Source organism: Lissotriton helveticus, chromosome 5_1 (genome assembly GCF_964261635.1).
Source record: "Lissotriton helveticus chromosome 5_1, aLisHel1.1, whole genome shotgun sequence".
Lineage (NCBI taxonomy): Eukaryota > Metazoa > Chordata > Amphibia > Caudata > Salamandridae > Lissotriton > Lissotriton helveticus.
Genome location: NC_136065.1, coordinates 1,895,690,353 through 1,895,715,484, shown reverse-complemented (window position 1 = coordinate 1,895,715,484; position 25,132 = coordinate 1,895,690,353). Strand labels below are relative to the sequence as shown.

The following is a 25,132-nucleotide window of genomic DNA, read 5'->3' as shown; positions in this document are numbered from 1 at the left end:
TGAGGGGCTTTTGATACCTTGGCATATACTTTACAATTGATCCGGCCCTATTCTAGGAGACAAATCTGCTCGAACCCCTGGCACGTCAAACATTGGCGCTCCCTCCCCCTCACTCTCTTGGGACGTGCAGCCCTCTTCAAGATGCTAGCACTCCCGCGCTTCCTATACACGCTGCAAAACACCCCAGACAAGATCCCAACACCTATTTCACTAAAATCTAAAGAGCCGCGCGCGCGTTACTATGGGATGGCAGAGCACCACGAATAGCTACGAAAAAATTAACGGCGGGGTGGTACGACGGGAACATCACCTTACCTGACATTAAACTTTACTACCAAGCATCCCAATTGGTTGCAGTTAACAAATGGGCACAAGGGGCTTATGATGACCGAATTTCCTCACTGATCGGTGGTTAATGGGACAGGGGGTATACAATAGGGCACTATACACAAATCCCCGGAAATTAAACCTCACAGGGCCAACTGCGTGTACAGTGGAGACATGGCACAAGGTCAACAAACAAATGGGCTGGCATAACAAACTTACGCAAGCTACACCATTCTGGGAACCAGATCGCTTGGGTCACCTCAGCACCTGCTCAGGGTTTGACAAATGGGACCTTATTGGTATCTCAACAGTGGGAGACATGGTAATCTCGGGTAGTTTGGCCACATTCGCAATCTCCGGCAAAAACACCAACTTATACAGACCGAAACATTTCGATACCTACAATAAAGCAATCCTGCCCAAGGATGACTCTCTGCCGGAGCGCTCGCCACTGGAAGACAGATTAGTACTTGACCCCATGAACAAAAAAGCCACATCACTCATGTACAAAAAACTACCAAATAACCGCCCGGACCCTCTGATACGCCTTAAGCAAAATTGGGAGGCGGACCTAGGATGATGACTGGCGTGACGCTCTGGCCTCTCCCAGGGAAGTGACTATCCCTATGCGACTACGCCTGATTCAAATAAAAATCCTTCACTGAGTGTACTTAGATGCGGGAATCTTAGTCAAAATAGGTAGGAGAGCCGACTCGCTGTGCCTTAATGATTCAGAAAAAGGGGTGGTGATGAACAGAGTGCCTGAATTAAGCAGACCACTCTTACCCAGTCCAAAGATCAGGGCTTGATCCATCACCGTTTTTTAGCTCACTGCACCATCCCAGCTCAGAACTTGGCTATATGCAAATTAGTCTGTTCCTGTCCCAGTGCATGATGGGAACAGGGCAAACCAAACTACAAAGCCAATTCTTATACTGGGAAGGAAACAAGCTACCGGGGACCGGTTTCTGGCATTTCAGCCTCGTCGGCCCGGCTTGCTTGAATCCTGATGGTGCAATGAGCAAGGGACTCACATCTGAGTATACCCTTCCACGCTTATGGTGGACAAAATGATTCAGAAAAAGGGGTGGTGATGAACAGAGTGCCTGAATTAAGCAGACCACTCTTACCCAGTCCAAAGATCAGGGCTTGATCCATCACCACCCCCTTTTCTGAATCGTTTTTGGCCACTATAGGTGTGGCAGGGTATACTCAGACATGAGTCCCTTTCTCACTGCTCCATCAGGATTCAAGCAAGCCGGGCCGAAGAGGCTGAAATGCCAGAAACCGGTCCCCGGTAGCTTGTCTCCTTTCTGGTGAAGAATTGGCTTGGTAGTTTGGTCTGCCCTGTTCCCATGATGCACTGGGCCAGGGACAGACTAATTTGCATATAGCCAGGTTCTGAGCTGGGATGGGGCAGTGAGATAAATAACGGTGATGGATCAAGCCCTGATCTTTGGACTGGGTAAGAGTGGTCTGCTTAATTCAGACACTCTGTTCATCACCACCCCCTTTTCTGAATCGTTTTTGGCCACTATAGGTGTGGCAGGGTATACTCAGACATGAGTCCCTTTCTCACTGCTCCATCAGGATTCAAGCAAGCCGGGCCGAAGAGGCTGAAATGCCAGAAACCGGTCCCCGGTAGCTTGTCTCCTTTCTGGTGAAGAATTGGCTTGGTAGTTTGGTCTGCCCTGTTCCCATGATGCACTGGGCCAGGGACAGACTAATTTGCATATAGCCAGGTTCTGAGCTGGGATGGGGCAGTGAGATAAATAACGGTGATGGATCAAGCCCTGATCTTTGGACTGGGTAAGAGTGGTCTGCTTAATTCAGACACTCTGTTCATCACCACCCCCTTTTCTGAATCGTTTTTGGCCACTATAGGTGTGGCAGGGTATACTCAGACATGAGTCCCTTTCTCACTGCTCCATCAGGATTCAAGCAAGCCGGGCCGAAGAGGCTGAAATGCCAGAAACCGGTCCCCGGTAGCTTGTCTCCTTTCTGGTGAAGAATTGGCTTGGTAGTTTGGTCTGCCCTGTTCCCCTGATGCACTGGGCCAGGGACAGACTAATTTGCATATAGCCAGGTTCTGAGCTGGGATGGGGCAGTGAGATAAATAACGGTGATGGATCAAGCCCTGATCTTTGGACTGGGTAAGAGTGGTCTGCTTAATTCAGACACTCTGTTCATCACCACCCCCTTTTCTGAATCGTTTTTGGCCACTATAGGTGTGGCAGGGTATACTCAGACATGAGTCCCTTTCTCACTGCTCCATCAGGATTCAAGCAAGCCGGGCCGAAGAGGCTGAAATGCCAGAAACCGGTCCCCGGTAGCTTGTCTCCTTTCTGGTGAAGAATTGGCTTGGTAGTTTGGTCTGCCCTGTTCCCATGATGCACTGGGCCCGGGACAGACTAATTTGCATATAGCCAGGTTCTGAGCTGGGATGGGGCAGTGAGATAAATAACGGTGATGGATCAAGCCCTGATCTTTGGACTGGGTAAGAGTGGTCTGCTTAATTCAGACACTCTGTTCATCACCACCCCCTTTTCTGAATCGCTGTGCCTTAGACACTGTCATCAAACAGGAACCTTTTTCCATATTATCTGGGATTTTCCTGTTGTGCGGAAATATTGGGATGAAGTCACCAAGCAAATGGGAAGGGCTGGAGTGACTCTTAAGGCCACCCCACAGCTCTGCTTATTGAATATTGGGATGCCACTGACCTCACGCAAACTGAGAAAACATGGGCCTCACTGGGATGGGCCATTGCTAAACGAGGTCCGGTAGCAGGGAACGCTAGGTACCAATCGGGTGCAGGGCGTTGCGGGCGGTGTGCCATTGTCGCCCCACCCACCTCCCGAGACCTATGGGGCGTGGATCGTATTTCACACTAACTATACAGGTTCCTCTAAATTAGATGTAAATCCCACTACTTGTTGGTTTGGTTTTTTTCTGCACTATTTTTACACGACCAATTTTAACTTTCACGTCCTCTGGTAGGGTGGACCTTAGCGCGCCTACACCGCCGAGGTACATATAACATGGTCCTGAAGAAAGCCCAGTAAATCTCACACATAAGGGCTGAAACATGTCGACCCCACTTTAAGTGGAAATAACCAATACATTAATTGCCACATTTCCCTACACTTATTTTAACCTTGTCAGACTGACCATTGAATACATTTTCTTTTTGGTACAGCTCTTTGACAATTTTAATACCACGTTTTTCACATCACTGTCACAATCAATCCAGCTCCGCAGTAATCTGGCGTTGTAGCACACCAGGGAGGCATTCGGCTTCTCCTGGTGGGCCCGATGATGAAGCATGTCACCACCCAAGGTGGTGAGTGAGGGCTTCTAATAAAACCCTAATGATTTCCAATGAGAATTCTACAGGAATAATCAGATCTCTGATCATGTGCTAATTTACTTTGTTTCCTTGACACTCTCTTGTTGTTTTACTGAGATTACCCAGGGGACTGAGGGTGTCCCTCTCCCTCTCTCTCATATTGTTACTACCCATTGCTAAACGAAACATCGCTCAGAACTGGTGGGTGGGGGTGATCCCTACTGTACGTGATTGGGCTGCGGATATGGACAGAGCAATGATAGCTGAAAAAGAGGTTTTCAAATACAGGGGGTGCCCCAAAAAATGGGATCGTAAATGGGGCGGGTGGAATAAATACAGAGGTGACATCTGCCTGTCTCCGACAACCGAACTGCAACGTGACCGGCTTAAAATGATAGACCTATTTGACATTGATAATGTGATTTTACATGGGGATGAGTAACGTGAATGTCTATAACTTAACTACTGTACGACTTCTGTATGTGTACCACAACCTCAGTGCAAAGCCGTACTCTGATCAATGATTGTGTCTGCTATTGAAAATGTGATTTTGCGTGGTGATGTTTTTAATTTTTTTAAATTAATTAATTACTTTATTTGATTAAAAATTTAATCATAAAAGCAAGACATACATACCATAAGTATACAAAACGGAGAGATTAAAATGACCAAATTGGAATAGGACTACATGCTTTAAAACCAGATAGCAACATAATGTCATAAAAAAACAATTAATAATGTAAAAAGGGAATGAATGTGCGGCTAAAAACTGCAGATAAGACACTGAATTGCATAGAGACCCAAGAGATAACAGTTCAGTGAAGCAGCTGTCAGTTGTCGATAGGCAATATCGAGTCATTGGGATCACGTTCCATAGAATTGCAGGGGTAGCGAACACAGGTTATACTGAAATAGAGCTTCATAGTTTTGCTATTGTTTTAGTCGTCTGTGCACTTCCTCAAGATTTTTGCCAGGCCTGCAGTTTGCTGGTTGAGTTTGCAATATGCATGGTGAATAAAGATTGTAAAGCTTATGTTTAAAGCTGTGTTCTCTGGGTTCAATGCTGTGATAATTGCCTGCCTGCAGGACCGGACTCCCAATCTGTTCCACTCTGGCCTCCGTTTTAGTCTGCGCTGGGTCAGCAATGCAGGGCAGGGGCATACAATAGATGTGTAACGTGATTCCTGAATGCATTTCTTACTGCACTGTGACCTAGATACGTAGCTGTATTGCAGTTTTGTTTTTATTTTCTGCTCAATAGTAAGTTTTTCTTTTTTAAATGACGAATGAGGACGTTGTGGGTACAGCAATATCAATGTTCAACTTAGCAGTACCCCAAACCAATACCTCATTAAACGTGTTCAGGTCATCTATTGGGGATATTCTCGCAGGTGGAGTGTCCATAAGCATGGGTGAGTATTCCCTTATTGACAATCTTGTAGATGTAGACCAGTTAGGAGATCTACGTCTGCGCTGACATGACCTATAACGCCTAGACCTCCGGGCAGGTGTGGAGCATCTTGTTCTTGTCCTGCATCGAGATCTACTCCTCGTATGTGACTTGGTTCTACGCTGAGGTCTACTCTCCCTAGGTATCCTGGATCTTGTTGGGGATCCGGTTGAGCTGTTCTGTTGCAGACCAGCTGGAGGAGCCAGTCTGTGAGACTGGCCTTGCAGATTGCGAAGAAGACCATGATGGAGAGTAGATACATGAATACTGTGAGTTTGGGCAATGTTGCACAGGACACTTGTGGATGCTTTCTAGCCAACGTAGCGACAGCTTAATCGGGGTCTCAGACACTTCTGGTTGATGAGGAGACATCTCCCCTTCTGAAGATGAATGAGAGGAAGCCTCTGATGCTGTGCGTCAAGTTGATGCTCGCCCTTGTGAAAATTGCCTCGACGTTGAGTTGTGTTTTGAATCCAGCATGGTCTATGATGTTGAATGGTGGTGAAATGTAGCAGGTTAGAAATGCATCTTGAGCAAGAAATTGTATACTTGAATTACGGGCATAATACTGCTCATTGGTAACTTGATCCAAAAATACATTGCTGAAGAGTTTAATACAGACCTAGTCGAGATCTAATATATTTTATATTCAAAATAGCAAAAATATGTATTTGATACTCCATTCATGAGAAAGCTAAACTATTATTAGAAGACTATCCATTTAACTATTCATAATCATCTTTTGTCATAGATCTGACTGAATTATATTTCATGACCATACAGCAGGACAAGTTGATAGAAGTACAATGTAATGTTGAACATATTCTCAAGTAAACATGATATTCTCTAAAACGAATGCTGTTAGTTCATTGATTATAATCAATAGGTGATAACAATTAAATACATATTGGAAGGTTTGAAGACACCGACGGAGGTAATGACGGAAAATGTATTTTATGATATAATAGACAGTAGTCCAATTGCCTGCACTGATGAGTATTTCTGGGCAAGAGATTAGCAATAAGAAAATTTTCAGGGCAAGTCTGACTGTTCTGAGTTTTAAAATGCTTATATGTAAATCTTGCTCATGAGAGGTCAAGAGACCGCTTGATGAATGGGCTAGCAAATGAGAGCTCCAACCTTTTAGAGCAGTGTCTGCCCCGAGAATCCACAGTTCAGACATCTAGAGCATTCCTCACCTTTGCATTCACCACTTAAAGGCTTGCTTGCATGTACAAATGATCATACAAGCATATTGGAAGTGTATGACGATGCTCAGCTTTAAGTAGCAATTGCACAATTCCTATTCATACGTAAAGCATTACAATTAGATTGATGCAGGTGATCCAAATTGATTTTGGCTATCACTGTGTTCAATTCGCCTGGAAGGGTATGATACATTTTTTTATGCATACCCTCATGAAGTGTCCTAATGAGACTGACAATTGCGTTGCAGTGCATGGCCTTGGTAGGAAACCTCTACCACAGAATCCTCCAATAACCATAAAAGGCTTTATTTCATTCAACTAGATTTCAAGACCTACGATTTTTGGATTAATTCCCTAATCTACTGTTTGTCATTTGCTGCATGCGTTCTAACTAATGGATGTTTCCCACTCCCCGACTTGATTATGACCCTATACATATAACTCAAGGAGTTGAAATGTTGACACTTTAGTAGTGCACTGTACTGTTTATGAAATTCAAGCGCCTGCAACTTTATTTTTAGAGTTTAGGTCAAACAACTGTGCATCCTCCACAGTCACAACTTGTGTATATATTGTATAGCACTAGCACACTTCTTACTCAATTACTTCACTTTCACTGCGCAGTTGGGTCATTTGGGAACACCTCTCTAATTTCGAATGTATACGTTAACAGAGTTAAATGATTTCGTTTTTTTTAATATTCCAAATGCTGAGCAATCAAATAAAATATATTTTTTCTCGTAATCCAATCTATTGATGGTTATTCACTAGGTTTCTGTGGAAGTTGAGATCACACTTCCCCCTTTAGGGACAAATGTAGAAACAGGGCATGAGAAAATAGAATCATTAATTTACTTGGCTTAATGCCAGTACTTTGTGAATATACCAATGCTCATGCATGCATTAATATGTACTGATATATTTCATGACTAAATTGCAATATCGTTTTCATACTAACCTGAAGTGAACATTAGGTTTAATCTATCTCCAACGTTAAGAGAACTAGGATTACAGGTAGGTAACTTATCCTTCTCTTCCAGGGGACCCTCATCAATAGTCATAAGCACATGAATTGAATAGCATGCCCATCCCCTCATCCTGCGGGCAAGTGACAAGCGTAAAATAAAATATACATAGTTAAAAAACATCAAAGACTCCAATCAAGCTAGCATTGGAACAGATTCCTCATGGAGGCTTGGCATACCTGGGTATCCATCCTGGAGTCAGAATCCAGACAGTAATGCCTAGTAAATGTATGCATCGACTTCCAAGTTGCAGCCTTGCAAATCTCAGCAATCAGTACATTGTGAAAGAAAGCTATTGTAGCCGCCTTCCCCCTAGTAGAGTGACCTGTAGGGGAGACCAACAGAGGCTTGTTTGCTAATTTGTAAGCCAATTTAATACAGGACACTATCCACCTCGAAATGGATTGTTTGGAGGCTGGAAAGCCTTTTCTAACAGAGCCATAGTTTACAAACAATTGACCAACCTTTCTAATGGATTTTGTTCCCTCCAAATAGATTTTGAGAACCCTCTTGCGGTCTAGTGAGTGAAGAGACCTTTCTGCTGGTGTAGCAGGATTGGGAAAAAAGAGGGGAGAGAAATTGTCTGGTTGACATGGAAGTCAGACACCACTTTTGGTAGGAAAGAAGGGTGAGTTCTCAACACCACCCTATTGTGATGGAAAACCATAAACGGGTTCCTTGGAGCAGAGTGCCTGGATTTCACTCACTCTGCGTGGTGATGTAATAGCTACCAGAAAAGCTACTTTCCATGTAAGATGTGGTAACGTGGCCTTATGAATGGGTTCAAAAGAAGGACCCATCAATTTGGACAAAACTAGATTCAACTCCCAAGGAGGAGAAGGAGGTTGGACAGGGGGATAAACGTTTTTCAACCCCTGAAGGAAATCCTTAACCACCTGAAGCTGAAGGTAAGAAGGTTGGTTAGGTGATTTTCTATAGGCTGCTATGGCCGCCAAATGAACTTTTTTGGAAGTGTACTTCAAACCAGATTTGTCCAAGTAAAGCAGATATGGCATGATTATCTCTTCTTGCCCGCTAATCGGACTCCAACCATTAAGCATACACCACAAGTAAAATCTTTTCCATTTTAAAGAGAAAGAGCTCCTTGTGGATGGTCTCTTTGACTCCCTCAAAACGTCCATGCAGTCCTGAGGGAGATTCAAGTGTCCGTACTGCAGGACTTCAGGAGCCATGCTGCCAAGCTCAGTGAGGGAAGGCTGGGCTGCAGAATCTTCCAGTTCATTTTGGTCAGAAGGTCCGGCCTGCACGAGAGCCTCCTGTAGGTTCTGATCCACCATTGGCGAGGCCAGGACGGAGCAATAAGGATTATTTTCATCCTGGATCGGATGAGCTTGGTCACCCCACCTTTTGGGATGAGAGGAAGGGGCAGAAAGGCGTATGCAAATGTCCCAGACCAGTCTGTCAAAAGAGCATTCCTTCTCGTCCCTGGTCGGTAAAATCTGGATGCAAAAGCGTGGCATTTTCTGTTTAGATCGTCTGCAAAGAGGTCGATGGATGAACGACCCCATTGATGAAAAATGTCTGCCACCACCTCGTTCTTGAGCACCCAGTCTTCTTGTTCTTTGAAGTGTCGACTGAGAGCATCTGCTTGCACGTTCTGTTCTCTTGGCAGATGCACCGCCGTGATCGAGAGGTTTCTGGCCAGCAGCCAGTGCCAGATCGCTTGCAATTCCAGAGACTGAGGGCTAGAGTGTGTGCCACCTTGTTTGTTCAAGTAATACATGGTAGTTGTATTGCCCGTTTGTATCAGTATCGACTCAGACTGAACCGATGGATGGAATGCCTTGAGGTCCAAATGAACCGCCCGCAGTTCTAACATGTTTATATGATAGGTCTGCTCCTTGTTGGTCCATCTGCCCTGAGTCTGCAGTTGTCCCAGATGCGCCCCCACATCCCTGAAGAGACGCATCTCTGATCAGGGATTGTTTTGGAAGAGGTTGATGGAATGGTACTTCACTAGAAGATTCTTTGGCTGAGTCCACCAGAGAATGGACTTCTTCGCCGCTTGAGAGAGGAGAATTCGGTCTTCCCAATAACCCTAGGATTGGTCCCATTTGTCTTCCAGATCCTGCTAAAAAGGTCTCATTCTCAATCTGGAGTTGAGTAAGAGAAATATGCAAGAGGTCATCGACCCCAGTAGGGAAGCCACTTGCCTTACTGATGGTTGATGTGCTTGCTGGATGATATTGCATTTGTTTCCCATTGATAACAGTTTCTCCTCCGAAGGAAACACTTTTCCTAGGCCGGAATCCAAGATGGAGCCCAGATAGTGGAGCGATTCAGTGGGGTGATGAACTGATTTTTCCATGTTCACATGAAGGCCCAATCAGTGAAGAAGATCTAGCCAGATGTGGCAGTGGTTCGGCACCATGTGAGGAGATGATCCCTTCAACAGCCAGTCGTCCAGGTATGGATTCACAAACAGGCCTTGGCGATGTAATGCTGCCGCCACCACTGCCACGAATTTCGTGAATACCCGTGGGGCAGATTTGATGCCGAATGGTAAGACTCTGAACTGATAATGCTTAGCACCTACCATGAATCGCATGAACTTGTAATGCCGTGGAGCAATTGGAATGTGGATGTACACATATTGGAGATCCCCTTTCCCGAGATGTGGGAATATTTGATGGAGCGCCAACATACGAAACGTCTCCTTTCGAATGATCTTGTTCAGAGATCGGAGATCAAGAATAGGTCTGAACTTGTTTGCTTTGTCTTTTTTCGGTACAAGGAAATATCTGGAGTAGACTCCTTTTCCCCACTGAGCAGGAGGGACCTCTTCTATGGCTAGTTTCTTCAGAAGGGTCGACACTTCCTGACGCATCAAATCCAGGTGTTGAGGACATTACCTTACCGGAGGAATGTCTCTTGGAGGTACGCAGAAACGTAGCGCGTACCCATTGCACAGTACATTTAGCACCCACTCATCTTTGGTGATGTTGGGCCACTCTTTTATGCAATTTGAAATGCTTCCTCCCACTGGAGTGTGCAACAGTGCTAGAAGAAGCGGAAATTCACGCCCATTCTGGCTTTAACCACTCCAGCGGACGTACTGGAATTTATCCAATAAAGGATTAACGAGATGTTCTTGACATTCTATGCGGACCTTTACAAGAGTAGGTTGCAGGGTGCGTGTGATGGATTAGATGAGTTCTTGGCTGAGATACGACTGCCACGAATCGGAGCCAACGTCGGGCCGGATTCACTCGCCCGTATGCTCCAGAGATATACTGCTGGGTATGTACACGGCCTTCCCACATGGTGGCGATTGGACGGCTCTGGCTAATTGGGAAGACATGAGGATACAAATGCTGGGGGGCCTGTTGACATTTCAAGCCCTTCAGCATAAATACAATCTCCCACGAGGGGATTATTTGCTGCATTCAGCACTTATTTCAGCAATACAGAGCTATTGGGGATGGGTCTGTCGGAACCGAAGACTTCAACGGTATGCTAGAATGTTGTAATGGAGGCAGGAACTGTTAAAGCTATTACGTGCCTTTACAGACGCATGCTGACAGAGGCTCTGGAGCCATTGAGCGTGTTGCGAGGGAAGTGGACCTTGACAGGGAAATTACAGAAAAAAAGGTGGGCCCAGTTGGTCAGAAGAGCTTGGAAGAGCACGAGGAATGCTAGATTTCACTTGGTACAGTTCTATGTCCTGCACAGGGCGTACCTGACACCGGCCAAGCCTAATCAATATTTCCGTGCAGCGTCTGCTCAATGTTCGAGATGTAGTTTGGAGGGAGCCGACTTCCAGCATATGATGTGGGGATGTAAGAGTTTGGGTACATATTGGAAAGAGGTGCTGGAACTACTGTGTAATATAACTGATCGTATAATAGAACTGGACCTGGGCGCTTGATCGTAGCATTGGTTCCCGCATACGGCTAAAACGAAAGTGACAAGTAAATTTATAGATCAGGGCCTCGTATTAGCCAAAAGGGAAATCACAATGTATTGGAAGTCAGCGAGGGGGCCAGGTGTGGGGAGGTGAAGGGTGGAACTGCTTAAGTGGGCGCGTAGTATAGGAACGCTTCGGCTACAGCAGGCCCTACATACTAATAATGACAAGGCACAGGAGGAGGCAAGGGCTTGGGAGGCTTTAGTTGCAATATTACAGGCTCCAGAGCCAGGTTCAGATGAGGGTTCGGACCTGGAGGACCGAAAGGATCCAGTTGGCGCTTTAGCGCAAGGAGAATGACCCAAGGTGCGCTCAATGGGATAAATGGTGATCTTTAAGGTATATGTAAGCCCTGTACTGTATTACTGTTGTTCACGATTGCTATTGTATTGGATTCTGATGCACCTTACTTGTTTAACGGCCGTGCTCTTGAGGCACACCAGTGGAGGGGGGAGGGATGGTGGATGGTGGATGGGGGACACAGCGAGAAGCGACTTGTGATTTATTATTTTGTCATTTATCCGCTTGTTACTGTAAAGCTTCTCATGACGGGGGTTTGAAAATCAATAAAACATTTAAAATATAATGAAAAATAAAGCAGTTTTCAAATGCGTTTTCTTTTTCCCTGCTTTATTGGAATTGTATACATGTGCAAAGGAAATTCTTACAACATTGCGCTGTTTTTCGAGTATATGGAAGGCTGCATTGTGTTTATTGTTATATATATGTATATATATTCTTTCATACCATGCTTGTACGATTGAAGAAGGCGCTGACTCCGTGGATCTGAATCCAAACTTTTATTCATAGATCAGTGTCTGCTTAGACGCGTTTCGGCGTTGCCGCCTTGTTCACTACATCTGCATTTGAATCTAGGGCGTTTATATATGCACCAAATACTGGGCGTGTCATTCAATTACAGTACAGGTTGAAACTGGATATTGCCATGGTTCATGTATATATATATATATATATATATATATTTCCGAAGCTGAGATGCAATTACTCACACTTGGATTAAGCTTTTGTCCAGAAAGTCATTTTAATTTTGCAGAAACCAGAGTAGACGTTTACAAATGTATCCGTAAACTCAAGCTGGCTAAGTTCTTCAAAATCAAAAAACAAACATCAAGTCATACGATTGCCCCCACATCGGGGAATTTGACAGTGCAGAAGATACCATTATATTCTCTTCGCACCAATTCAACGTATTCACAGGAACAAACGGTGGATACACAGCGAATAGCAGAATTAGAAGGAATTGGCATCTCGGCACCTGGCAATAGTCCATTCAAGGCACCCTCAAGATTCGTGCCCGTTATGCCACGCAACGCCCTGGACATCTTTCATGACCACATCACAGAGGAGCTTAGGTCTCTACATCGCAGGACCCATAATAGGCAACGACAAACAAAATCGAACAAAAATCAACAGTATTTCCAACTGATGGAAAAACTCAAAATGAATAATTCACTAGTTATCAATAATTCGGACAAGGGAGGTAACCTGGTTTTATGGGACAAAACAGCCTACAAAGAGGAGGCTTACAGGCATTTAAATGACGTTGAATGTTATGAACTTACTAATGGGGCAGCAGTCAACAAAGTCAGTAAGGACGACAAAGAACAACTGTCTAAGTGGAAAAGGGAAGGCTATATTACAAAAGAAGAATTTGGTTTCTTATATAAGGAATTCCCAGTACTACCGACTTTCTATTCAATTCCAAAAGTCCATAAACGAATAACACCTGTGCCTGGGCGCCCCATAATTTCGGCCAGAGAGAGCGTGTTTGAAAACACGTCAAGATATATTGATTATTATTTGCAAGAAAATGTCACAGCTTTGCCAACATACTTAAAAGATACTAAGGACTTCCTCCGTAAAGTGTGTACTATCGAATGGTCCAATGATTGTTTGCTTATGACGCTAGATATAACATCACTTTATACTAGCATTAGACACAATCAAGGGTTAACAGCGATTGAATTTTTTCTATCTAACAGATGCATTTCTATGTACAAACGTAATGTTATGCTTTTAGATATGATGCGGTGGTGCCTACATAACAATTTGTTTCTGTTTGAAGGAAAGGTGTTCAGACAGCTGCAGGGAGTAGCCATGGGTGCATGCTTCTCCCCCAGTTACGCGTGTTTACATGTGGGCTGGTGGGAGAGGCATGTACTCATGGAGGAGCACAAATTACTGTTTGATCAGCATGTGGCGCACTTCTGGAGGTATATCGATGATATTATTATAGTCTGAAAGGCACTGAACAGCAAGCCCTAGATTTTGTTAATACTATCAATTCAAATCAGTTGAATTTGCATTTCACAGCTCACATTGATCCCAGCTCGGTAAACTTTCTTGATATTAATGTGTATATCAAAAATAACAGAGTGGAGACACAGTTGTATCGTAAGCCCACAGCGGGCAACGCATTATTGCATGTGAGTAGTTTTCATCCTCACCACACCATTGTGAGTTTACCGTATGGTGAATTTTTAAGAATTCGTAGAGCGTGCAGCACACCGGAAGCTTTAACAATAGCGCAAAACATGGCAAGAGACAGATTTTTACAAAGAGGTTACGGTACCAAACTGTTGGACTCCGCACTCAGCAAAGCCAATGCCTGTAACAGGTCTGAACTTTTACAGACACATGCCACAAACTCAACCATTGACATGGGTTCCAGCATAAGTGAGCCGCAGGATGAGGTTCTTCTTTCAGGTGGATCCATGTCATGCAGGTTTATCACAACATACAGCAGACAAGCTAAATCAATTCAGCGTATTATAAATGCGCAATGGCCTATAGTACAAACAGACACAGTTTTATCACCTTCATTACCTGTGAGGCCCAATTTTACATACAGGAAAGCGCGCTCTATGCGTTGTGAACTAGTCAGAACCAGTCCTGAGTCTGATGTTACAAGTGGATGGCTCAGTGCCAGCAAAGGCTTTTACAAATGTAGTGCATGTAGGGCATGCAAGTTTGGCAAAAATACTAAAACCTACATTAGCCCTTTTTCAGATATACCGATCAAATTCAATGGTCATTACACCTGTCGCACTGACCATGCTGTTTACATTCTCCAGTGTGTTTGTGGATTAACTTATGTAGGGAGCACCAAACTCCCGGTGCACCAAAGAATCCTCCAACACCTGCGGGCGGTAGTTAATGCTGACCCTACATACCCCGTGGCCCGGCACGTTAAAACTGAGCATGCCAACAATCTGAATGTTCTCTCATACTTCGTCATAGATAGTGTTCCCCTCAATAAGCAGGGGGGAAACAGAGAGAAAAAACTCCGACAACTTGAGACAAAGTATATTATCGAGCTAGACACCAAGGCACCTAGGGGGCTGAATTTATGCGAAGATTTGCATCATTTCCTCTAACTAGCTGATGATTACTATTTCATCTTTCAGTATGCACATTTTTAGATGATGTAACCAGTATTTCCTTGTTTTTAATGTCTTCTGCTCTATCATTGATCACATAATGTTGATGTATAGCACTCCATTGTCATGCCTATTAGTTATTTACCATAATTTCTCAGGAATATATTGGAATCGTATAAGATGAGAATTATATGGTATGGTTCTAGGCGTTCAAATTCAAATTTGACTCAATACATGAATTGCTAACATGGCACAGACTTGTTTGTATACGATTTATTCGTATATTCTTTTGATATGAGGTCCAATGCCGTCCCTTCCTTCTCTAAGGATAGTTAGTCTATGTGTGATAGACAATGTTTTTTTTAAATTACACGTGCACTTTATTAACACTACCCTTTCAGGTACAACTTTAGTCACTTGTTTCATAGGTGGTTAGGTATAACAGTGTACATGCTTCATAGGTGGTCATTACTGCATGAACAATGCAGATATTAGATAGGAGACAGGTCCCCGGTAGATAGGTCCATATAGACCAATGAGAGTGACAAAGGCACTAGGATGAGGGTACAGTAAAGGGAGTGCCTTCGGTTAGTATTCACACAGTGTTATTTGGCTGATTTTTTGTTTATTATTGATGAAATTTCAGCTCTTCAAGTGCCTTTGGTTCCCTAAAGGTTTGGATAAATTCAATAGGGGGTGAACTGTTTGGAGTCTCTTTTGCATTAGAGCGGTTATCAAATAAAGAGAATGACACGAATATGGAGGCATGTTTAATGTGCACTGGTGACCACAATGCGCATATGCAGTTGATAAAGAGCGCATATCAGCTTTTTCCAAACAAATTGGTTGTGTAGGACTTGGCCCTTTCCCCAGAAATTTTTCGCTTTTTACTTCCTTAGTTTAGGATGTCCCCCATTGTATTAAAAGGGTATAGGCCTTGTGTAGTGGAGATGCCCTGCGTAATGTTAAAGTAATGTTAAGGTGCAGGTGCCCTCTTCCCCTAACATGGCTGCCCCTGACCCCTGCTACTGCAGCGCGGTCTTTGTGGGCGCATTCTAGTGGCCAGGGGCTGGCTGGAACCCTCAAACAATGTATCCATACTAGCCTGCCAGCCTGGCCATAGCCATAATGGTGGAACCTCCTAGAACCTCCTGGAACCTTCTGGAACAGGTGAGGTGGCACCAACTGCCACTGCCAACTGTCAACTGGCACCGTATAAGGAAAGGGAGGGAAACTTTCCTGTCAGATTGAGGGAGCACAGACCTGGGGAAGAACCTACGCAGGAGTTTTAGGCAGTGGGGCCTAGTCAGGGTCCTATGATACTGGGAGTGACAGGGCTTAGGTGTTGCCTTCCAAGTGTTGAGGAATCCTGAACTTACCCCCTGATCTAGCCCGGCGGGAGGGGATCCCAGAGTCCACCTGAAGGGAACTGGCTGAGGAGATTTGATATCAGCCATCAACTCCAACAACCCCCCCCTTCAAGGAACCCAGAGACTGCTATTTCCAAGGGCGCAAGAAGCATAAAGCGCCAAGAAGAAACCAAATCACCACAGGACTATTGAGAAATCAACCAGGTATTGGCGCTGTGTCGCTCCCCGCGCTCCCTGACGCCACCTGGGATCCCTTTGGCTGGATTGCCACTGTTGTGTGATCTGTCCTGTGGAACCTGCTGATCTGATTCCAACTTAAATGAACTGTCTGCTGGCTAAGCGCTCTTATTCCCTAGCGCTAGCACTCTGAACTACCTGTCCTGTTTAAACTGTGATCTGCGTCCCACTTAAATAAATCACCTGTGAAGCGCTAATGCTGAAGCAATAATTTTTTTCTGTGACTAAGACCGCTGATTTTGGTTGTAAACAAATGTTGGTAGTTTGTACATGGTAGTGTTTTTTCACTCTCTATTTAAATTTGTAGTCTTTGTTGAACATGTGATCACTACACAGGTGTATACAATTTGGTCAGTCCAGTTTCGCATTTATGTGAGCAAGGCCACGTTGTTGGCCGAAACGCGTCATCTCGCCTGTCGTTTTTGCGCTGATGGAAGAAAAAAACAAATAAATATTTAAAATCTATTTCTGCCTGCAGTGATTTGAATCTCAAGTGTCCGGTTCTCGTTGTATGGTGAGCCTATGCACCAGGAGTGGTATTTGGATATATATATTATATATATATATATATATATATATATCAAAGCTCCACGGGGTGACCAAATCGAGCAGCACTCACACCACGACACGCTTTTCCCCAAAAGCGATTTTATTGCACAGCTTCATTCTCTGTTCTTTAAAAGACATACGTCTGCCGCCTGACGCGTTTCGTTATTCACTTCCTCAGAGGCGCTGCAGTCGAAGGAAGCACAGGGCCACACCCACCTCTTTAAGTCCTATCGCACGCTGATATGCAGCTGCTATGAATTAGACAGTGCGTATGACTGTATCATGGGAGATGTAGTCCTTCTTACTTCCTTGTATCTTTGCCACGATGAAAGTCTGCACATAAGCCCCAAAGATCTGGAGCCGCTGTCCATGTGCCGTGTGCCACCTCGCGCCCCGTATATTTCAGGCAAGTGGCCCCCTTCACTTAGGGGTGGTGCCCGCTCAGCGGCTGGCCTGCCGCTATAAACATCAAAGCTCCACGGGGTGACCAAATCGAGCAGCACTCACACCACGACACGCTTTTCCCCAAAAGCGATTTTATTGCACAGCTTCATTCTCTGTTCTTTAAAAGACATACGTCTGCCGCCTGACGCGTTTCGTTATTCACTTCCTCAGAGGCGCTGCAGTCGAAGGAAGCACAGGGCCACACCCACCTCTTTAAGTCCTATCGCACGCTGATATGCAGCTGCTATGAATTAGACAGTGCGTATGACTGTATCATGGGAGATGTAGTCCTTCTTACTTCCTTGTATCTTTGCCACGATGAAAGTCTGCACATAAGCCCCAAAGATCTGGAGCCGCTGTCCATGTGCCGTGTGCCACCTCGCGCCCCGTATATTTCAGGCAAGTGGCCCCCTTCACTTAGGGGTGGTGCCCGCTCAGCGGCTGGCCTGCCGCTATAAACATCAAAGCTCCACTTTGGGGCTTATGTGCAGACTTTCATCGTGGCAAAGATACAAGGAAGTAAGAAGGACTACATCTCCCATGATACAGTCATACGCACTGTCTAATTCATAGCAGCTGCATATCAGCGTGCGATAGGACTTAAAGAGGTGGGTGTGGCCCTGTGCTTCCTTCGACTGCAGCGCCTCTGAGGAAGCCACCACTTTGTGTCTGGAAAATGATGTCATTTTGACTGGAAGTGCACAGGAATGCAGCACGACTTGTACCACCCTGAGGAACCCCTCACCAAGAACATGCACACCGCCACTGCAGACTGCTTGTCTTGGTGCAGACAAAACTGGAGACGACATGGCACACATCCCTGAGTGCCTTGCCCATAGACACTGAATGAGATATAGCTAGGACACCCCTCTAGCAGGCCTTAGTCCTAAGGCAGGGTGCACGTTATCTCCTGTGATAATATCCTTGTTGATTCCTGGATAATGTAAGTGACTAGAGAAACCACAGTAAGTACATAGGCTGGATACTCGTAATTATGAGTTCCCCAGCTCCATAATGGCTTCACTGAAATACGGGATGTTTGGTACCAAACATTTCAACATAATAAAACTGCACTGATTCCATTATCAGATTTATTTGAAAGTGAACACAGAGGACCCCTTAGAGGAGTCCCCTGAAACCTACCAATCCTTAGTGTGGTCACTGACTGGCCTGAGCTAATGAGCTTGCCCTCTACCACCAAACAGTTGTTGCAAAATATATCCATATAAATTCATGTGTATGCACTTCAAAAGATATCATGCTTAGATCTATCACAGTGACATGAGGCCTGGAGCTCCAAAGGGCTTCCTATCTGACCTTGACTGAACAAGCTTCAACAAGCTATTCTGTACCCCCTTAGAGGTCACTTTGCCTGTCCTGACTATATGATATTTCTTAATCTGGTTGTGCAAGTTGCTTACACAGTGCCAAGCCAGCCTTTCTGGGCTGCTCATATCTGGCTATTTATAATTTGCATGGTGCAGACATTGCACATCCATGTTAGCCATATTTGGCTTGGTGCCTTATTCTAGTTCCGCTGACATGGCATTACTCAAACTATATAGCACCTAGAAACCTGTCACTCTGGGAGAAGCAGTCTGAGAGCCCCTAAGATGGCAGATCTGACTTCTTCCTTGCTAATTAGCAATGATGCATGCTTTTGGTACCAATGTATAAATGTCACTCTGTTTCTGAGCAAACCTGCTCAGAAACAGAGTTTCATTCATTTGCTCCTGGGAGGGTGCCAATATTTCCCCATCAAAAGTGCTAGTATTTCCTCATAAACAGTGTTCTGACCTCATGGGGAGAGTGCTTGTGCACTCTGAGGCCGAGAACAATGTATTTCCTAGGAGGAGGTGTTCACACCTCACTCTGATCAGGAAGAGCCGTCCGTGGCGGGGAGCACCCGCCCTACATGGGGTGAGCATTTAGAGGGTGTAGTCACCCTTAAGGTAGGGAGCCAATTGACTACTACCTGGCACTCCCTTTAAACTCCCCTAAATGTAGTCTTTAGGTTCCCCCCTCCCACCAGCCCTGAACTTCAGTTCCTGACGACCTAAGAAGAGCCAGACACTACACAATTACACCAGAAGAGAAGAATGCAGAAACCAACTGACTTAGTCCCAGCCCTACGAACCTGTCTGCAGCCCTTGGACATCCTGCACCAAAAATACGACATGTCCTGCAGCCTAGCGACCTCCAGAACTCAGGAAGGACTGACTCCCGAGAACAGTGGACCTGTTCACCAAGCAACCAACTCCAAAGTAAAGAATCTCTAACCTGAAGAACCGTGACGCCTGTCCATGGTTCCACCTCTGCACCAGACACCTCTAGCCCGATTCCAAGTTGCCCACCAGTTCCAGCAAGGTTCCCCAGCACTCCAGAGTCAGAGTCCACCTTGTGTTGACCTCTCACGTACTCCTCGACGATGCCTGAAGCCTCTGCACGGAGACTCTCCCATCCGCGACCTGCTCTGGTTAGCTGTTTCCGATACCAAAAGGCACCCCTGCAACTTTCAGTCCTTGTTCGATTTTGCTATTCTCCATTGCCTTGCATTAGGCACCCAACGCTGCTTTGGCACCCTTTACCAGGCTGCCCCTGGGCTTCTAGTGGTCTAGTGTTGGCGCTGCTTTGGGCCCCATCCAGTGTTTGCTTCAACCCCTGGAGGCAGCCTCCCCCTCCCCAAAGCCACTGCTACTCACCTGAAAGCAGCCTCTGACTGATTGCACCCAATCCCATTAATTTGTATTGGGTGCCTGACCTCGAACCAGCACCCGGCCGCGCCTGTGCCGCTGTTGGTGCACAGTTGGTGTTGATCTGAACCTTGCCCAATACTGACCTCAACTTCCTTAGACTGGTCTTTTCAGTCGATGTTATCCTTATGTATGCTGAATGTTTTCCTCCTCCCGTAGGTTAACACTGCAAAGTCTGAAAATTGCCCTAAGTGTCCCATTTTTTAACTGAATTTCGATTGAAAAACCTATTTACCTATGATGACATTCTGTGGTTTTACAAACAAATATAAGCAAGCATAATTTTTATAAATTGGTCAGGGATTTGAGTGTGTGTCTCATTTATTGCCACTGTGTGTATAACAAATGCTTAACACTACCCTCAGATACACCTAACTGCTCGCCCACACTACCACAAAAGAGAGCATTAGTATTATCCACTTTGGCCTCTGTAAAACCTCAGGGGAACCACTGGACACTCTGCACACTGTACCTCATTTTGGTATAGTATATAGAGATCCAGCTTCCTACAACATTGTTGAAGGGATGTACTTCATAACTGATGGGGCGAACTTTGCCGTTGATGGAGACAGGCGTCATCGTTGACAGAGACAGACTTTCTTGTTGGGTGAATGGTTTTGTCAGAGTTGCCAGTGATTGGGTAAGCCTGTACGATGGTGAGGCCTGATATTTGTTGTTGGCGACTATGTAGTAAACATTTGATAAGTGTATACACTTTGTCTTCGCCGCTGGAGTCATCAAAAGGGCTATCGTTGATAAGGGAACTGAATCTGAGGGGAAAGGAGAGGACCCCCAACTTACTGAAAGTCTGATGTCTCAGAAGAAGCCGGGAAGACCAGGAGTCTGAGCCTTAGTGGAAGGCATATAGGGTTGTTTGTTAGAGGCCAGTAGGGTCTCTGAATAGAAGCCTTGGACAGACAGCTTACAAGCTGTAATTTGCCTTCCTAGAAGGATCTAAAGTGAAACCTTCCACTGATCCCTGGCCGAGGGAGTTAGATTTCAAGCCAGAGTTCAAAGTCCTACAATAACGTTGGTTGTTTACAAGTAGTCTGTTATTTTACTGTGTATGTACACTACTATGTTAAGAATGGCTACCAAGGGATCTCAGCCATTTGTCAAGGAATACAATAATGTGAATCTATGAAAGATACAACGCTATAGAACCCTACTGTTTCGAACAGAAGCATGATAGATTCCTCATCTGTGGTAGGCCTGGCCTTCCAGCCCTGTAGAATGGGATATAACCTAGCTAGCCCTACACATTAGGGAGAAAGATTGCATAGGGCAAAAGAACAGCAAAGTATTAATTATTGTCATTTCCTGGCTAAGGAGTTGCTTATCCAATGTTCTGATTGTCTGTCGTGCTAGGATTGTTCTTCAACTGTATAGTTAGTTGTTGGATGGTGTTGAGTGGAGTACTGTGTTGTAGATTGTGCTGTATTGTGCTAGATGTTCAGCTTCCAACACCCCCAACTGATGCAGCACTCAAGTGCAGATTCTGAATATATTTAGCCTGTAGTTGGGATATGTAAAGTACAATCAGTTTCCATTCAAATTACTAATAAATATTTCTAAAGTACTTATATACTTCTCTCCCTGCCACTCTGTAATCCTTGATCAGTGGAGTTTGCAACAATTATGTCAACAACTTTCGCACAAACCCCAGGAGAAGCAAAAATGTGCGGGTTCAGATCAACCATCTAGCGCTGTAACACCACCAACTTCAAATCTGTGACCTCATTTCTTTTTAATTGCGATTTCTTTTCACACACTTGTAGCTGTTTCAACTCCAACAGAAAAATCTGCAGAACTCTTTGAAATGGACATTGGTGAGACTTCATTATTTCTTCAAAGTCCTCATTTACAGTTCTGACTTGAACAACAAATCTACGCGGTTTCCTTGCTAGATTGCTGCATGTAACTTGTCAAGATTCTGCCCTTGCTTGAGGGATACTAAACGTTTCTTGAATATGAGCTCTGGCCTGTGCCTGCTGAATAATTGTCTTGTCTTCATCCTGTTGCTTAAACCCTATTTGTTTTGTGCAGATCACTTACGTCCTTTAATAACAGGTCTTTTCGAAATTGAGAGAAGATCAGCAGCTACAAACATTTTGGAATATGCATTTAAATCAGACTTTTGCTTTCTGAAGCCTTCAACTTCACACTATGGTCTCTGTAAGCAATGTCACTGCCCTGTCAATAACACAGGGAGGTCCCATTAGTAAAGCTAGCTTTGCTACTTTTGTTATCTCTGACGTGTTGTGTAATGGCAATAGGGCTCCTGAACAAGACCAACATTGAGGTGTTTAGTCACAGTGGTAATTACAAGGTGGACCCTTCAGTAAATTAAACATTTTCAACTGTTCTCGTCTCATTTAAGAGGATATCATTCTAACTTAGCCTGGGCATTCTACTACATCTCATCCTCTGTGCAAAACCTACCATCTGTATCTCACAGGTGTGTTTAAAATCATGGTTAACTCTAGAACAAAGGTAAAGTGGGACTATATCAATATTTACACTGCTCATCCCCCAGACAAAACCTGCAAAAATGCACTATATGTAGTCTTTCTGGAAGACTAACCCTAGCCAGCCTGCACCATGCCTAACGTGTAGAAGCCCTGCAATTACAGGGATAACGCCATTCCAGTGAACTGTGGATTTTTTCTAACTACATACAATTGCTCAAAAAAATCAAATGCTGCAGTATAAGAGGCTTATCATGTCAGCTCTGCATAATGTTTCTACCACAGCATCACAGAGCTCTGATGACCTTTACAAATCGGAAAGAAAGAACCATAAAGTGCGACTACACCATTTTAGGGAAGAGTTTTCTTTTAAGGGAACATTTTATTTGGGCTGTGAGTACTATTATCTTACATGATTATTAACAACAGGAAATTACTGACCTTAAAGTCATGAATTCTCCAAGACACAAAAGGGCAGAGTAAATTGGCAGCGATTCCAAAATACAACAGCATCCAACTGCAATTTCTACAACTATTCCGCTCCATTTCAAATAGCATAAACAACTGTGAAGCTTTGAAATAACAGCACACCTTCTTTCTATACCTTTCATTGAACAAAATATGCTACACAATAAAGTTTTTCATGGAGAGGAGCGAATATTTACACATTTTACCATACTTACACACAGATGCATCAAGAACCCATTTTGCTATTCCTTAACAGCGAAAAATAACGATTCGCTATTAAGGAATAGCAAAATGCAATTCACGAAGAAATCACAAAAAAAATAGTGATTTCTTAAAATTCCTTAATTGCGACTCGCAAATTGCGAGTCACAATTAAGGAATACCTCCCCTTACATTCCTATGGGCCTAGAGGCCCATAGGAATGAATGAGAAGACATTCTCAATTTGCGATTAGCAATTAGCGAATCGCAAATTGAGAATGCAATTTCAAGGGTGCAGGGGTGTCCAAAGGACACCCTGTTGTACCCCTAAAATTAATCAGTGCACATGTGTTATTTGTATTTTGGAATCGCTGCCAATTTACTCTGCCCTTCTGTTTCTAGGAGAATTCATGACTTTAAGGTCATCACAATTTAAGGAATCTAAATTTAGAGATTCCTTTAATTGCGATTTTTGCATTTGGGATGATGCATCCCAAATGCAAAAATACTGGTCGCAAAGGGGCAGATTGTGAGAATCTGCCCCTTTGCGACCAGATTTTCCTTTCATGCATCTGGGCCTAAGTCTGTTGAACACTGGGAAAGATAAAACATGTGATTTGTGCACCTAGGAACCGTGAATAAAAATCACTACCAGCAAGATATCTCCAATTCCGCGGTGTGCAAAGAGGGATTTGGTTAAAATTGTACACCTAGTGATTACTGAACAATGCACAATTAGTGTTTACCAGGTGTGCAATGTGCAGCCGCTACTTGATGGGAAATTACCATTTCTTCAAACCACATTTTTTAATATTGCTTGATGTTTTAGTTAGAAAATTATAAGAAAATAATTTGAAATACCTCAACTGCTGTTAGATACATGGTACAGAGTTGAAATAAACTAATGAATACAATGTAATCTCTGGCAATCAAAACGTTCTTTGTTAAAAACTTTCAGACAGCTCTGAAAGTGGGTGTCTGTTTCTCTCTTCGAAGGTGACTACAAGGCACGGCAGTCAATCCTTCAAGTCATACTGCATCATCATATAATGTTTTAAAACATTTCTTTTAATTAAAGAGGTGTCTCTTAACAGTAAAGGTTGTTCAGCAATTATGGAAGGACAAATTATAAACGAACTAGTGATGGGCCAAAGTAAAGAAGACACAGTAATGTGTAATGTGGAAGACTTTTTGTTATTTGCACCAAAGCTGGGGCACAGCTGAGTCAATAGAATTGTTTGATTTTAAGAATTACGTACTCCGGGATAAAGGAAAAAGGGAATCTAGCTGAGATTATTAAAGGAGATCGCATTGACAATTTATGAACAGGACAATTTACGAGTATGGTTGTGTTTTACATGACCTTACATGCGATCGCCACCAAACTTTTAGTCTCTCTCGCTGTAAACTAAGATTAGCTCAATAATCTCAGGAGCGGTTTGTTTAGGCCTATATTCATCCTGTGGATTCTGTTATGAACTGCCTGGGATAAGTTGCTCTCACCTTGGATACGAAGACTTTCTTGGTACTGAATGATGAAGTACTCCTGTGTCTGCTGGAGCTTCTTGAGGCCGTTCTCAGTGTCTTGCGTGATCAGCCTCAGCTCCTCGAATGTCTGATTGATCTGCAAGTGTTTCTGAGACAGCATATCCACAATACCACCCACTGGAGAACCAGACTGCAAAGACAAAGGAAAACCACGTAAATTCTTGAATATGAAGGCTAAGAATGTGTACATTCGGCACTGGAGCTTAAAAGTCGACAAAGGAAGGTGTGAGGGTTCCCATTCCCAGTAGAATCTCCTACAATGATAACACATTTCATATTGAAGCAAAAGACACATGGAGATAAAATGATTTGTATGACTTATCTGACACCTCACTTTGAAAAGTTCAAATGAACTCAAACAATACAAGAAATGAGAGAACACAGATATAGTTTCAGATGAAAACATT

The 25,132-nt window shown here is 44.0% G+C and overlaps 1 protein-coding gene across 8 annotated transcripts in view; it reads right to left on the bottom strand.

Annotated features, from left to right (window-relative positions):
- The window catches only part of LOC144755958 (signal transducer and activator of transcription 5B), a 1,707,375-nt gene that overhangs the window by 644,517 nt on the left and 1,037,726 nt on the right, over positions 1 to 25,132 (bottom strand). For all 8 annotated transcript variants that reach the window (XM_078645393.1, XM_078645400.1, XM_078645396.1 and 5 more), the window contains one exon: positions 24,681 to 24,855. In XM_078645393.1, coding sequence (XP_078501519.1) covers positions 24,681 to 24,855 — 175 coding nt within the window. The remainder of the gene's footprint in view (positions 1 to 24,680; positions 24,856 to 25,132) is intronic.